At 37.8% G+C, this 16,254-nt stretch overlaps 1 protein-coding gene across 1 annotated transcript in view; it reads left to right on the forward strand.

The window, feature by feature from the left end:
* Positions 1-16,254, forward strand: part of NT5C2 (5'-nucleotidase, cytosolic II) — a 92,356-nt gene that overhangs the window by 68,371 nt on the left and 7,731 nt on the right. The window contains 12 exon segments of the mRNA XM_032225005.1: positions 291-343; positions 345-409; positions 2,993-3,088; positions 3,520-3,611; positions 3,779-3,807; positions 3,809-3,834; positions 4,245-4,326; positions 4,328-4,342; positions 8,062-8,115; positions 11,491-11,574; positions 15,007-15,048; positions 15,752-15,859. Of these exon segments, the coding sequence (XP_032080896.1) occupies positions 291-343; positions 345-409; positions 2,993-3,088; positions 3,520-3,611; positions 3,779-3,807; positions 3,809-3,834; positions 4,245-4,326; positions 4,328-4,342; positions 8,062-8,115; positions 11,491-11,574; positions 15,007-15,048; positions 15,752-15,859 (746 nt within the window).

Below are 16,254 nucleotides of genomic sequence, written 5' to 3' on the forward strand. Positions count from 1 at the left end.
TATCAGGGGGAACCTCATTCCAGAAGGCAGCAATGCTACAGAGAAAGCTTGTTTCCGATGTTTCTGATAGATGTCAAGAGCTACAGATTATGCACCAACCTTGAAGGCAAACAGATACTTTACAATCAATAGAGTTACGGAAGTACAATACCTCAGTCATTGCTTTATGTCTGCTGAACTGTCTGTAAAGACTGGTAAAATTAATGAAAATGTTCTGATTTGCTTAAATGTGACAACTCTCTTGCTTCTCTTTTGTATTTTCTAATTGGAATCTTCTCATCTTATCACAGTGTATAAATCTCCAGAATATGAATCCCTTGGATTTGACTTAACAGTCGAACGGTTTAGTTTCAATTGGATATCCTCAAGAGCTGCTTAGTTTTGTCTATGACCCTACATTCCCTACCAGGTAAATAATTGTAATTTAAAGTTGTATTTGTTCTGTACAGTTTAAGTGATATTTTAAGCTTAAGGTGCTATAGTTCATATCTGGTAAACTGCTATGTATCTTGAAAATTTAAGTTTGTATGTTATCAGATAATGTGTTTAAAATACAAATAAATAGAAGAGAACCGCAGAGCAGATAAGCATAAATATTCCTGTAGACTAATGTTTTGCCATTTTATAAATGCCAAGTTTAATTTATGAAACTAAATGACTACTATTCAGAAATCATTTGGGGATACTATTCATGGGTATTCCAGAATTGTTAATGCTTTGTGTATTTCCTAAGGCATTTTCTTGAGTGTATCGGGACTGCCACATTTTGCACATTTCACTCAGACAATTCTTTGTGCTGTGTTGGAGATTTTGAAGTTGCTTGGGGCTTTGGGAAGAACTTAGTGGACTGAAAGCATCATGATTGACCATCTGACAAGGATACTATAGTTCAGTAGTAGTTTCTGGCAATGGTCAGGAGTAGAGAATCTTCAAAGACCCTTCCAATCCTTTATATTATGTAATTCTGTGAGACTTTCCCTGAATCTTTCTGGCAACATTGTTAGAAAGTATAGTGCATTTACTAAAAGTTGGTAGTAAGGGAGAATTATAATCATTTTTATAAAATGTATATTTTAAAAAGCTTCACATTTTGATACTTTTTATTAGGCTCACTTTAATTTTTAATGATTTATGTAAAACTTTTGAGATGCTGGTTAATGGGGAAATATTCTCTGATAAAAATATGGTAGAAAAATTCTTATAGCACATAGTATACAAGAATAAATATAGGAATCAAGTTACATCAGCAGCCCTAACCTTTTGCACTCCAGGGGCTAGTTCCAGGAAGGGCGTTTCTTCCACGGAATGGGTGTGTGTGGTTTCGTGCACTGCCTGGATCCCACACATGCGTGGGTGGGTTTTCATTTGCTTGCTCAGCCCCAATTCCTGGCAAGGGCAGACCGTGCTGGTCTATGGCCCAAGGGTGGGAATCCCTGAATTACACCATTCCTACACTATCTCTATGTGAAGTCCACATGCATTTGGTAAAGCCATGTACTTCTGCTTTTGGCTTTAGACTAAACAATCATGGTTCAAATCAGCAGTATGCATTTAGTTTTTAAGCTTATTTCCAAATGTATTTGGATTTCTCCTTACTGATTACAGAATGAAATTTTAGCTGTTGCATTTTATTATAATTTCTTAGTTTGATTGTTGTGAGCTGCTCAGAGGTGTTGAAAGGAAGTATACAATTTTAATAAATTATTATATTATTAGGTCTGGTTATTAACTCTTTTGTTCTCTCAGACCTGGTGACAAACTACACATTGCAGAAAATATGCTCCACTCTACTTTCTTGAATCACAGTCTCACCTTTCTCTCAGTATTGTTGACTTAACATAAAAATTAAACTCTTTATACCTTGAACATTCTATGCCTATCTTTCTACAGCAACTATTGATGTAGAGCGGGGTCTGAGAAATGCACTATAGGATAATGTCACATCATGGGTAAGGAAAAACCATGACACATTAATGGGAAGGAAAGAGACCCACAGAACACATTAAATGAATTGGCAATGAAGCCAGAGAAAATAATAGACAATCTGAAGTCTTAATTTATAGCCACACCCAATATAGTTTACTTTTTTTTCAGTTATCCAGACTCTTTTTCAAGGATTGTTCAGCCAAGTGAGGCTACTTTGATAGCAGAATTTTCTAGAGGGATAAATGGGGCGATAGATAATTATCAAGCAGAGGAAGCATTATACATCCCTCAACTGTGTACCTCATTGATTGTCTAAATTCAATATATTGTCTTTCCATGTAACTAGGACAGTGTTGTACTGAAACATAAAAAGTTCATAGTTATGGGCACTTTGACTTTGTAACTTGTTTTAATGAAAGCCCTCTGCTAGCATCTAATATTTCATTGAGATATTTTAGTGTTTATATAACACTTAAATGTGTAACTACATCCATATGATTGTATGTGCATATCATAGTCAAGCTTCTTTAGGAGTTGTAGAAAAACTTCAGTGAACATTGGCTCACATGGTCCCTCTTATTCTTTTAGATGACCAGACATTAGCATAGGGTGTGGCAACTTTTGTTTAATAGTACATATGGTCAGCTTCAAATAAATCAAACTTCAAAGAACTATTTCTCAAGCTGGCTTGTTAGAACTAATAAAAATGTTAACCACAATTTTGGGTTAAGTCTAGCAAACTGTAGTGAAATTCTGAGAAGTAAATGCTGCCAAATGCTATTCTGGCAAAATACCTTGGTGTTAAGATAAATGAACTAATTTTAAGCAAATAGATTAATTGTACATTTAAACCAGGCAATGCAGACTATTTTTTCCTCTGCAGCTAAACAAAGTTCAATGGGACTCTATCATCAGTGTCCTCCTTAGGGTCAGATTCTAATTGGACAGAACGTGATAGAACTGGCTCAGGTATGCCATTCCAACAGACTATCTTTCAAAGTCTTGCTGTTCATCGTTGCTTATTATGAAATGCTGACATCCATCCTTGCATTTCTTTTTTTAATAGAGGCCTGGTATTTGATTCTCTTTATGGAAACCTGTTAAAAGTTGATGCCTATGGGAACATCCTAGTGTGTGCACATGGCTTTAACTTTATGAGAGGGTAAGTGATACAAATATTGGTGATCTTATGCACAGCTGGGATATATTCTGTTCCACATGGTATAGCGTCTCATAGTGAGTTTGAGGTTTGTTAGTTTCTGACATAAATTATCTACTTTAACATTATCTTATTCCTGTTTCTCCCCCCCCCCCAATCAATAGATTGGTAAACATATAATATTTTTGTGATCTTTTAGTCAATAAGTATGGTTTCAAAAATCCAACTTATACTTTGTATACAAAAGCAGTACCTGGACAAAAATTAGATGTCACCTTCAAGAAATCATATAATCTACTCAGGGCTCAGTTTTTTCTTGGAAATTTAAGAGATCACTTGGCTCTCTCATTGATTGAATCTTACAATATACCGTAGAGGAATTGCTTTGATTTGATATAATTACTACCATATTCTTTGTCCTTTATATTCCTCAGGCCAGAAATACGAGAACAGTATCCTAATAAATTCATTCAGAGAGATGATACTGACAGGTTTTACATTTTAAACACACTGTTCAACTTACCAGGTGAGAATTGAGAGGGGGAATTATGTAGTCCAGATCAGTAGTACATTGTTATTAATTTTAAATGAACACTTTTATGAATGTATTCTTGGTTTAGATTAACAGGTATGTCTAATTGACTAATCATTCATTTTAAGATCTGGTCTTGCCTTGGTTTTGCTTTCTTGCAGAGACATATCTGTTGGCTTGTCTGATTGATTTTCTTTACTAATTGTGACAGATATGCAAGGGTGAGTATTATCTTGGCTATATGAAATCAACAAGGCCATGTTGTAGCCAACTTTTCCAATGCAACTGTATAAAAACACAGCATAGTGACGTGGTTATTTCAGAGTGAAGAAAATATTTAAAGGTTGCTCCTTTTAAAAATTAAATATTGTGATTTAACTTTCAGTAAGATAACAGGGTTTTCCTCGCTCACTGGAAAAAATGATTCCCCTTGAATCAGTGAAGATTGAATAGATGCATAATGCCTATTCGTGAAATATATAAAATATGTAAACAAAAACCTAGGAGGAAGGGATGGGAAACTGTGCTTTCAATTTATACCTAAGGACACCAACGTCATTTTTAATTACATAACATTTGTCAAGCCTCATGAAATGTTCTACATGGCTGTTTTATTCCATTGTCTCGCAGCTGTGAAACAGGATTTAAAGATGGAGACCTTTTCATGTCCTTCAGAAGTATGTTCCAGGATGTGAGAGATGCAGTAGAACTGGGTACATTATAAGGTAACCTGCATTTTGGGGACATTTTGATAATCTCTAACAGTTCTAAGTTTTGAATTATAGTATCATTTCAGTAATTTCATTTTTCTTCCCTGATGAATAAATGCTAAATACAGTAGTACCCCAGCAAGATTGGATAAATGAGATACAGAATGAATTACTTTTATTCTTCTTTCATTCTCTCTTTAATTTAATTCTTCTTTTTCTTCCTTGCCTTAAGAGATTAGTAGTTGTAACCCATCACAGAAACAGCTGCCAGTCCTCTTACACTATATTCAATTTTTTCTCTACCCTATTTGGCGATTTAAATAAAGTTCCTTGGTGGCCTGTCATCCAGACAGAGTTGAGGATAGCCCCACCCTGTACCGTGTTTCCCGAAAATGGACCTGTCCTGAAACTAAAGCCTTGCCACATTTTTTGCATGGGCAAAAATATAAGGCCCACCCCCAAAAATAAGACCCCTGGACAATCCCCCCCCTCCGGCCAGGCAGAGCACTGGTCCACGACCTAGCGGTATCCCAAAGGTGCCAAGCCACAGGAACGAGGTGAGGGGCAAAGGCGCTCACGTTGTTTGGTGCTTTTGGGCTACCGCTAGGTCACTCAGCGGCACTGTGCCCAGCTGAAGAGGGGGGGTTGCCAGGCAGCTGCTCTCTTGGCAAGCGGGCTCTTGAAGAGCCGGGCACAGCCTCAGGATCAAATGGCTGTGTTGCGCTGTCACAGCAGCAACACAGCAGCCATGAGGTGACCACACTTGCAAGCAGCCGCCCGGCAACCCCCCTTTCCAGCTGGGCACAGCGCCGCTGACCGATCTAGCAGTATCCGGAAGGCACCAAGCAACGTGAGCGTCTGTTCGCCGCCCTCTGCCTCCCATGGCTCGGAGCCTTGGCATGCCCCTAGGTGAGTGAATGTGGCTCTGCATTGCTGGAGAGGGGGGTTGCGCGAGTGGCTTTTCTGCTCCCTGCTCGCGCGACTCCCAGGCTTACGATGCCCTTGGCTAATTCTACAGTACCTGCAGAGCCAGGGCATCTCTGCTGCTGGCGTGCTCGCCGCTTGGGGTTTTTTTTTTTTTTTGCGGCTTTCAAAGCATGGAGGACGGATGCTGCTATGGAAGTACGCTCTATGGTGTGGGCTGCAGAGCGTACAACCTAGAGCGTACTCCGAGCGGCATCCGTCCTCCATTGCGGCTTCCAAAGCACGGAGGTAGGATACCGCTCTGGGAGTACGCTCTATGGTTGTATGCTACCATAGAGCATACTTCCAGAGTGGCATCCATCCTCGCTTTGAAAGCAGCAAAAAAAATCCCAAGCGGTGGGTGGCACCAGCAGCGGAGATGCCTGGCTCTGCAGGTACTGTAGAGTTAGCCAAGGGCATCGTGAGCCTGTGAGTTGCGCGGAGCAGGGAGTGGAAAAGCTGCTCACGCTACCCCCCTCTCCAGCCACGCAGAGCCCCATTCACTTACCTAGGGGCATTCCGAACGTGCCGAGCCACGGGAGGCAGAGGCCGGCGAACCGGCGCTCGCATTTCTTGGTGACTTCCGGGTACCGCTAGATCAGCCGTTCGACCCTGAGGCTGTGCCCGGCTCTTCGGGAGCCCGGTCACAGGGAGCAGCCACCCGGCCACCCAAAAACAATAAGCCCTCCCCTTCAATGTTCCTCTAATTTTTTTTTCCGTGTGTGCTGAAAAGTATAGTGTTCGGGCAGCACATTTTCATGCCTGAGCACCTGAATTTTTTAGCCATAATTGCCATCAGAGCAGATGTTGGGAGGGGAGCAAGGAGGAAAAGGGTCCCCTCCCTCTCCCTCAGACCCCCAGGAAGGAAGGGAGGGAGGGGGAGGGAAAGGAAAGAAAATGGGAAACAAGAAAAGGAAAGGAAAAAGAAAGGAAATAGAAAAGAAGGAAAGGGAAAAAGGAAAGGAAATGGGAAAGAAGGAAAGGGAAAGGAAATGGAAAGAAGAAAGGAAAGGAAAAGAGAAAGAAAGGAAAAAGAAAAGGAAATGGAAAAGAAGGAAAGGAAAGAGAAAGGAAAGGAAAAGAGAAAGGAAATAGAAAAGAAGGAAAGAAAAAGGAAAGGAAATGGAAAGAAGAAAGAAAGGGAAAAGAGAAAGGAAAGGAAAAGAAAAGGAAATGGAAAAGAGGAAGGAAAGGAAAAGGGAAAGGAAAGGAAAAAGGAAAGGAAAGGAAAAAAGTAAAGGAAAAGAGAAAGGAAATAGAAAAGAAGGAAAGGAAAGGAAAGAAAAAAAGGAAAAGAGAAAGGAAAAAAGGAAAGGAAGGAAAAGGAAAGGAAAAAAAGAAAAAAAGAAAGGAAAGAAAAGAAGAAAGGAAAGGAAAGGAAATGGGAAGAAGAAGGAAAAAGGACAGGAAAGGAAAAAAAGGAAAAGAAAGGAAATAGAAAAAAGGAAAGGAAAAAGGAAAGGAAATGGAAAGAAAAAGGAAAGAAAAGAAAGGAAGGAAAAGGAAGAAAGAAAAGAAGGAACAAAGGAAAGGAAATGAAAGGAAAGGAAGGAAAGAAAAAGAAAAGGAAAGGAAGGGAAAGGAAAGGAGAGAAAGGAAAGTGAAAGGAAAGGAAAGAGAAAAGAAAGGAAAGAGAAAGGAAGGGAAAGGAAAGAAAGGAAAAGGAAAGAAAGGAAAAGGAAAGAAAGGAAAAGGAAAGAAAGGAAAGAGAAAAGAGGAAAGAAAAGGAAAGAGGAAAGGAAAAGAGAAAGGAAGGAAAAGGAAGGAAAGGAAAAGAGAAGAAATGGAAAAGGAAATAAAGAGAAAGAAGGAAAAGGAAAGGAAAGAAAAGAAAAGGAATGGAAAAGAAGAAGCAAAGAGAAAGGAAAGGAAAAAGAAAGGAAGTTAGAAGAAGGACAGAAAGGAAAGGAAAGAGTGGAAAGGATTGGTTACTGCTCAAAATCAAGTCTCAAGATCCGTGGACCCCTTTGGCTCAGGCAGTCCAATCCCACGTTGCTTCCCTCTCTCCCCAAAGCGAAGGGATCACAGAAAAATGCTGAGCCCAGAACGGGGCTTCAGACGAGGCAATGCCTGAGAAACCCCGGATGTGCAGAGAAACGCAGGCTACAACCAGCAAATCCATTTTCCCAGGAACTGACGAAGCCCCAGAGGACCAATGGGAATTCTCCCTTCTGCAGCGTCATCGGTCTCTGGGCAGAGTCTTCCTTGATTTCACCAATCAGAAATCAGAGTTCAGAAGGGAGGGAAAGGGGGATATTTTCAGTCACATTTAAAGACATTAAAAAACACTGTGCTGCACTTTGAAACTTGTGCGTGGTGTTTCTTTGTTACCTGCGCGGCCGCTCACATGCGCAGCTTAGAGGGAACGCTGCTCCCCTTTAATAAGCCCAAGACCATATTTCGTGGGTCAAAAAAATATAATACCCTGTCGTATTTTCGGGGAAACACAGTAGCTTTAAACTATCAAATGGTTTCAGACTATTCAGTTTTAGAATAGAAATTAGTATGTGCCATCATCTGAATGGCACTTTGACATATTTCATTCTTATGTCATAAATTACCCTTAGAATTGTCCAATTCTACCATGAAATCATCAAGACTAATCTCTTGACATATGAAACTCTGCAAAGAACTTTCTGTCTTTAGTGTCACTTGCACATCTTCCTGCATGATGACAGCATGGAAGATTATATTAATATGAAACCCAAGTAAGATACCTATTAGATCATTGCTTCTGCTGTCATGTAAGATTTTTTCCCCTGTTGTTTCAGGGCTCACTTAAGGAGAAGACAGTTGAAAATCTACACAAGTATGTGGTGAAAGATGTAAGTATTCAAAAAGTTGCTTTAAGAAAGAAGATAGATGGTGATTTATTTTGCTAATTCTTGATTGGTCTTACTATCCAGTCACTTAAAATAGTGAATGGAAAACAGGAAGTCCACCAAACGAGAGTAATTTTATCTGCCAATGATATAATTGCTCTAATAGATATTGTGCTTATTGATGGAGGTAGTGTAGTATTTCCCTTTTCTGTTATTAAATGGCATTAATATTAATCAAACTGGAAGCATACACTTCTTATCTTTCAAATTGGACATGTGGTGCAAAGTAATGATTGTGGCTCTCACCATTACTTACTGGGGGCAAAAATTCCAATTAAACTCCAACATGTAAAATGACAGATGTTTTGTCAGCAGAGCAGTACTGGTCAAAACTGGCTGAACTGGGATTAAAAGAATTTTAAACAACATTAGCAAACTGGTTTTCTACTCTGACATTGTCTGATGATGTGGACGTGGAAGAAAAACAAGTCTCTGAAACTATCTACATATATGCCAAAAGCATGTGCCTGACTATTTGACACCAAACATAAGTATAGAACTTGGATGAATGCCTAGAATCAGTAGACCAACATAGGTCAAGTTGGCAGACAATACATGATACGGGCAGCTCAGATCTGAAGTTTGCCATCAATTAAAGCCAGAGCAAGAGACTGGAGCACCAGGGCTCTGGAACTGGAAGAAGCTGCACAAAAACACCACGCCCTTGCCATTTCTCTTATAACTAAATCAACAAACACAGGGCCAATGGGATATTTATAAATCTTGAAACAAGTTACTGCAAAGATGAGAAACCCAGAAATAGACCACTCATTGAAAGGCTGGATCTCAGGCCTTGCATGCTGAGCCTGCATCTGAGGGAGTAAGAGTGGGAATAAAGGTAGCGAAAATGGTTACGCTGCTGGAATGGATGGAGTCCCAGTTGAGGCATTTGAAACTGGGTGGAGATAATGTGAGACAGTGAATGCATTCACGTAATTCAGGGAAGTTCCCATTAAATGAAATTGATGATGATAATCCCTCTTTGTAGTTGTCCAACCACATTTCTAGAAATAGCAGGAACAACTAGAGAATAGCACACTGATGCACACTCAAAACCATAGAAATGGTGGTAGACTTTAGGAGAAACCCTCCCATACTACCACCTCTTACAATATAGACAACACAGTATCAACAGTAGAGACCTTCAAATTTCTAGGTTCTATCATATCTCAAGACCTAAAATGGACATCTAACATCAAAAACATCATCAAAAGAATGTTCTTTCTGTGCCAACTCAGGAAGCTCAAATTGCCCAAGGAGCTGCTGATACAGTTCTACAGAGGAATTATTGTGTCTGTCATCTGCACCTCTATAACTGTCTGGTTTGGTTCTGCAACCCAACAAAACAGACACAGGCTTCAGAGGATAATCAGAACTGCAGAAAAAACAATTGCTGCCAACCTGCCTTCCATTGAGGACCTGTTCACTGCACGAGTCAAAAAGAGGGCCGTGAAAATATTTACAGATCCCTCGCATCCTGGACATAAATTGTTTCAAACTCCTACCCTCAAAACAATACTATAGAGCACTGCACACCAAGACAACTAGACACAAGAACAGTTTTTCCCCGAACGCCATCACTCTGCTAAACAAATAATTCCCTCACTATTGTCAAACTATTCGCTAAGGCTGCATTACTATTACTATTAGTCTTCTAATCGTTCCTATCACCCATCTCCTCCCACTAATGACTACAGGTCTGTAACTTTATTGCTTGTATCTTTACAGTTTATATTGATATTGATTGTTTCCTGATTGCTTATTTGTATCATTAAGTGTTGTACCTTATGATACTTGATGAATATATCTTGGATTTTTATGTACACTGAGAGCATATGCACCAAAGACAAATTCCTTGTGTATCCAATCACACTTGGCCAATGAAGAATTCTGTTCTGTTCTATTCTATTCTATTCTATTCTTATCAGATTTCACCATCAGGCAACTATTGGAAGAAAAAAAATCACTGGCATATGAATGCCCATTGTATTCATTGATTTCCAAGTAACCTTCAACAGTGTGGACTAATCAGCTTTATGGATAACATTGAAAATCAAACATATACTCCCGCAAAGAGATATGCTTACTGTAAGAAATTTACAGCAAATGCACTGGCTGTATGCACATCCAAAATAGATCTTTCAGAATTTCCAATTTGAAGTCGTACTAAAAAGAAGTTTCATATAGAATAGATAGTCCTCAACTTATGACCATAATGGCACCTGCCTATCGCAGTCATAAAAATGGGTCAGTCACCTTTTTTGTAGCAGTCATTAAGTGAATATGGTGGTTGTAAAATGACTGACGTGATTGTTAAATGAATGCTAAGTGAACCAATGCTTTAGTATGGGTGCGGTGTTGCCAAAAGTTGGAAGTAAATGCTGTATTTTTTTTGGGGGGGGGAACACTGTGAAACCCAGTCATGTGACTGCAGGGCTCTACAAACAATTATAAATGCAACCTAATTGCCAAGCATTTGAAATTTGATCACGAATTGCAGCATTTAAAGGGGATGTAGGATTCCTGAGTATGACATAGCAATATAGCAATAACAGTAGACTTATATACCGCTTCATAGGGCTTTCAGCCCTCTCTAAGCGGTTTACAGAGTCAGCATATTGCCCCCAACAACAATCCGGGTCCTCATTTTACCCACCTCGGAAGGATGGAAGGCTGAGTCAACCCTGAGCCGGTGAGATTTGAACCGCTGAACTGCTGATCTAGCAGTCAGCCTGCAGTGCTGCATTTAACCACTGCGCCCCCTTGGCTCCTGACATCCTCCACTCTCTGAACTTGATAATTCCACAAAGCTCTGTCCATTCTTTCGGGCTTCTCTTTATCCAAAGGGGAGGTATTCAGTGCATCTCTGTTCATGACTGTCAAAAATAAAGACTGTAACTGTTTCTGTAAAATCTATTTGGCAGCTGTTTCCATAATGTGTTGAAATATCACTTTTTCATACATTATTAAATTATTTATGAGAAGTTGTTCCATTCTACAAAATCCAACTTTAACTGTAACTATCCTCTTGTCTGGAACTTAACATGTAGTAAGGATGCACTAACAAAGGTGCCCTTTATGCTATCACATTGAATCAACTATATTATATGCACAGAACTTGGCATGCGATTCAGTACCGCATAGTTAAGATGTGTAACATTTTAGAAGATATTTTAAGCAGACTGAAATATGTATTTGGCATTATTCAGAATAGCAGGGTGCATGGTACTATTTCAGCTAGGTCATGTGAAGTACCCCAAAATAAATTTTAACTTAAATGTTTGAGAATTAGTTTTATGTCGATATTTGTCATTTTAGGGAAAGCTTCCACTGCTGCTGAGTCGCATGAATGAGGTGGGAAAGGTGTTTCTTGCCACAAACAGTGATTATAAATATACTGATGTAAGTAAAATTTTATGAAGTCTTTCAGTAAGTTGTATATTTTCATTTGGTAATAAAGGAGACTTTAAATGCAAAAAAAATCAAATCCAAATTATGAATTTGCAATCTTGGACTCTTCTCCAGGTTTGATTACCAGTCTAAACTGCTTTATAAAAGTTTCTCTAATATATTTAGTATGAAATGCAAGGATTCTTTTCAGTTAAATTCACTAACATTTTAACATGTCATGGCAAGACTATAATAGTCAATTTTCTTCTGGAATTGTATTTCAGCTTTGCCCAAAAATTTTTTTAGGTCTAAATGCAGTATCCATTCTCATCCATTGAGACTGAATATATGTCAGTCCAAAGAACACATGTTAGAGACTAATTTTATCTGAATTTTACATTAAATGAATATCAGGCTTGCAATGTCAAGAGAAATTCGGAATTTTTCAGTTCTGGTGTTCTCTTTGCAGACAGATAAATAACTGCTTCTCTGATTACAAGTAAAATTGCTTTTTGTGTATACGGAAGGCATCCATAGTGGTTTAACTTCCTCTTCTTGTTCAGAAGATGAGAAAATACACTGCTGTTTCCTTTTTCTGTACTTCCATTTCTTTGCTTTCTTTCTCCCGCGTAGGAACGTCTTCTATTTTTTCATTATTCCCTATGGCCATGTAGGTGATATTTTCTGTATTTGGCAAGATAGCAGATATTCTACCCAAAAGGGTATTCATGTCATTGTCCCATTCTTTTTAGCTAGTTAGTTTGGTGTAGTGATTAAGAATGTTGGCCTGGAAACCAGGAGACTGTGCGTTCTAGTCCTTCTTTAGGTAATGAAAGCCTGCTGGGTGACTTTGCCCAGTCATTCTCTCTCAGCTCAATACACCTAACAGAGCTGTGGCCATGGGGAAACTAGGAGGAGGAAACAGTATTATGTATCTTTGTCACCTTGAGTTACTTGTGAAGTAAAAAAGGCAAAATACAAATCTAATAAATATTAAATAAATCTGGGAAGCTCAACAGAAAGTGTACCAATGCTAAACCCCATCCTCCTTATATTTCTTGAGTGATGAGAACTTTAAAAGGAGCAGCAATCCATTCACTTTCATCTCAAGGCTCCAATTTCTTATTCAGCCAGTCACAAAGCCTAGTGATCTAGAAGCAGAACTAAAGATTGGTGTCACAGGAAAAATACAACAAGATGTACTACAGGTAAAAAACTGACAGAACTCATTCCATATAATACCCAGATTCTAGTATTTGTAGAATCCATTTGAAGGATACAGAGAAAAGGCAAAAGTTTTATTGGAAGAAAAAGTAAAATGGAAGCTTAAAATCTCTTCAAGCTCTCTTCCAGAGCTGATTGAATCGTCTCTAGACATTCTTTAGTCATTCTTTTAACATAAGAGCCAATTGCAGGTGCTTTTCAGGCTCAAGATCTTCAGGATACTTCATCCCCTGCTTTCTTCAAACTTCAAAGACATAATTTGCAGGGAATGGACAAGGTCATTCATATTAATGGCATTCAAACATGGCATCATTGATTGCTTTTATATTTTACAAGCATAGGTGACATGCTAACTATATGATAATGACACTCCTGTGGCTTCACTGCCTTCCAAAGCACTGGTAATTAAAAGCAAGAATAATATTTAACTGATCATATGACAAAAAAGTTCAGCTGAGCCTTTACAATTTTTTTTAGACATCGTGCACAGTACTCGGTGTCTCAATCAACTTCTTTGTTGACCTGGAACATCTTCGTAAAGACCAGTGGCATTCTCATTAGAAGTCAACTGAACAGTCACACTAATTTGTGTGGCTTTCTAAGTTTCCCCAAGGTTTTCATGTGAGAGGCTGCTACTTTAATTTCTATCTTATTCTTTGTTCTTTGGCTCTGTTCATTTTCTGTCTTAAGTTTAATTGCAATAAAGAATTGCAGAAGAGTGTCCAAGGTAAGAAACATTATTGTAGCAGTGTCTGAGGACTCCTTTCTTTTGAGCAAATTGAAGGAGTTGACCTACTTTGGATATCTCTGAAATACAAAGCAGAAGGAAGTTGATTGGTAAGCATTTCTACTGTGAACCCCTGTGCATTGTGAGTCACTGAAGGAAATAGAAAGAAGTGAAATATATTCAGGAATTAGAAAGTATAAGTTACATTTTATAGTTAGGAATTTGGTTGCTTTAAATGCTTCTGAATATTTATATTTATTTATATAGAGCCGAGGTGGCGCAGTGGTTAAATGCAGCACTGCAGGCTACTTCAGCTGACTGCAGTTCTGCAGTTCGGCTGTTCAAATCTCACCGGCTCAGGGTTGACTCAGCCTTCCATCCTTCCGAGGTGGGTAAAATGAGGACCCGGATTGTTGGGGGCAATATGCTGACTCTGTAAACCGCTTAGAGAGGGTTGAAAGCCCTATGAAGTGGTATATAAGTCTAACTGCTATTGCTATTGCTATATTGCTATTTATGATTAGAATGTTTTGTGAAAAAATTGTTTGGAAATAATTGTAGCATAGGATTCAAGAAGTTATTTCTTTAAACTGTCAGAAAGAGATTAAAACACCTAGCGTATTCAAGAAAAAACAAAAAGAAAATATAGGAAAAATGAGAATACATTTAAAGAAAAAAAATATAAATTTATTCACAACATGAATAAACAATGTTAGTAACTTATCGCCTTCCCTTGAAATGCAATAGAAGATCTCATATCCCATCTGTTGTTTATAAAAAATAAAAATATTGTCATTTTAGTCTTAATATCAACAAAAGTCCATTAAGTTGCAGATGTAATAACATATCTATTTAATCTTATTTAAATCAATATTCCTTTCTTTTACTTTTAACAATCTTGCTCTTAGTCCCTTCAAATAACTTCCTCTTAATGTTATTCCTAGAACTTTCTACTTTTTCATTTTCTCTTTGTCCCTTCTCAATAAACTCTTTAAAACTTTAACGTCTTTTTTGTAAATCCAACATGGGAAAATTATCCAGTCACACTTTTTATTATTTGTATATCCCTTTTAATATTGAGACATCAGCTGGTTTCTTTTGTATATGCAGTGTAAAATCTTGTTATTACATCGTTTAGATACAGTTTATCTATAGAGGTAGATACTATTAAATTAACTTCTGAGTCCATTGTTCGAAAATATCCTTCAATTGTCCAATGTTAAAATATTTTCCTTCATTGTGTAATTATAAAAGGAATTTTAAGTGTTATTCTTATTTAATTGTAATCTTTAGTTTCCTCTAGTTCCCTCTAGTGTCCAGTTTTTAAAATCTTATTTATTATGTAAGATAAGACAACTTACATATTTAAAGCTGGTTGAAATTTATTGCTGAAACTGAACTGATTTAAGTAAAAAATGAGTGAATGGGAAATATTCCCTCTAATTTTGGTACTTAAACTACATATTACATTTTGTTTCTTATCTATCTTTCAGAAAATTATGACATATCTGTTTGATTTTCCACATGGACCAAAGGTAGGTGCAAAGAGGCATGCTATTATTGTATTGTTAGACATTATTCATTATCTATTCTTGAATAATTCAGGAATAGAATTCAGTTTTGGTCCTGGGCACTGGAATATATGGCAGCTATTTATGTAATTATAAAATTCAGATTGAAAAAGTATTGTGTCAGTTGCCCTAGATTTGTTGTTATAGGCCAGGTGGAAATAAAGGCAGCTTTTTGAAGTTAAATAATAGTAATTGCTACTGAACTATTTAGTTGTGTTTTAATCAGCACTGATTCCTCTTAATGTTAGTTGTTTACTTATTTGCATTTCTATTATAGAAACAGCTTAGATAAAAGGAATAATGGCATATCCTGGATTAATAGATACACAATTAATAGCAATTATATGTTGAATATATAAGAGATCAGAGTTTAGGCAAAATAATACTTCTACTTAGGATTTATAATGCATATGATGTTATCATATATCTGAATTAACTAATCACTGGGAAACATAGGAAATATGAATTCTCTAGATGATATTTTCTTAGTATCTTGTCAAGCACTAAAATTAACCAATTGTAGTAGCTGCAGTATCAGACTAGATGTAGTACAGAGTACAGTTAGTGGTGTTTGCTGCAAAACTAGCGTTAGCCAATACCTATATGAATTATTAATATTTGTTTACTTGAACTTTACATGAGATTTGCTTCTATTTTTTAAATGTAGCCAGGTATCTCCCATCGACCATGGCAGTCTTATTTCGATCTCATCCTTGTGGATGCACGCAAGCCTCTTTTTTTTGGAGAAGGCACAGTCTTGAGGCAGGTGGATACAGTAAGTCTACATGGAATACATTGTTAAGATTCATCTGGAAGAGGAGACAATATTACTATTTTGCTAAGTAGAATAGGGCGTGGACATCATAGTATAATTTTTCCCCTTTTGAAAATAGTTGAATATTTGCCCTTAAGTGTATTTATATCATCCAGTTTTGGGGTAGTAGTGATTAAGGCTTCAGGCTAAAAATGAGGAGACCATGAGTTTTAGTCCTGTTGGATGACCTTGGGCTTGTTATGTTCTCTCAGCCCATGGAAACAGACACTGGCAAGTCATTACTGGAATTTTGCCAGAAAAATGCAGGGATCAGTTCAGGCACCAAAAATATTTTTTTTAAAAATAACCCCGCAACTATATTTAATAGCAAAATAGCAAAAAGTTGGGGTCGGTTG

This window comes from Thamnophis elegans, chromosome 10 (assembly GCF_009769535.1).
Source record: "Thamnophis elegans isolate rThaEle1 chromosome 10, rThaEle1.pri, whole genome shotgun sequence".
In the NCBI taxonomy this organism is placed as follows: Eukaryota; Metazoa; Chordata; class Lepidosauria; order Squamata; family Colubridae; genus Thamnophis; species Thamnophis elegans.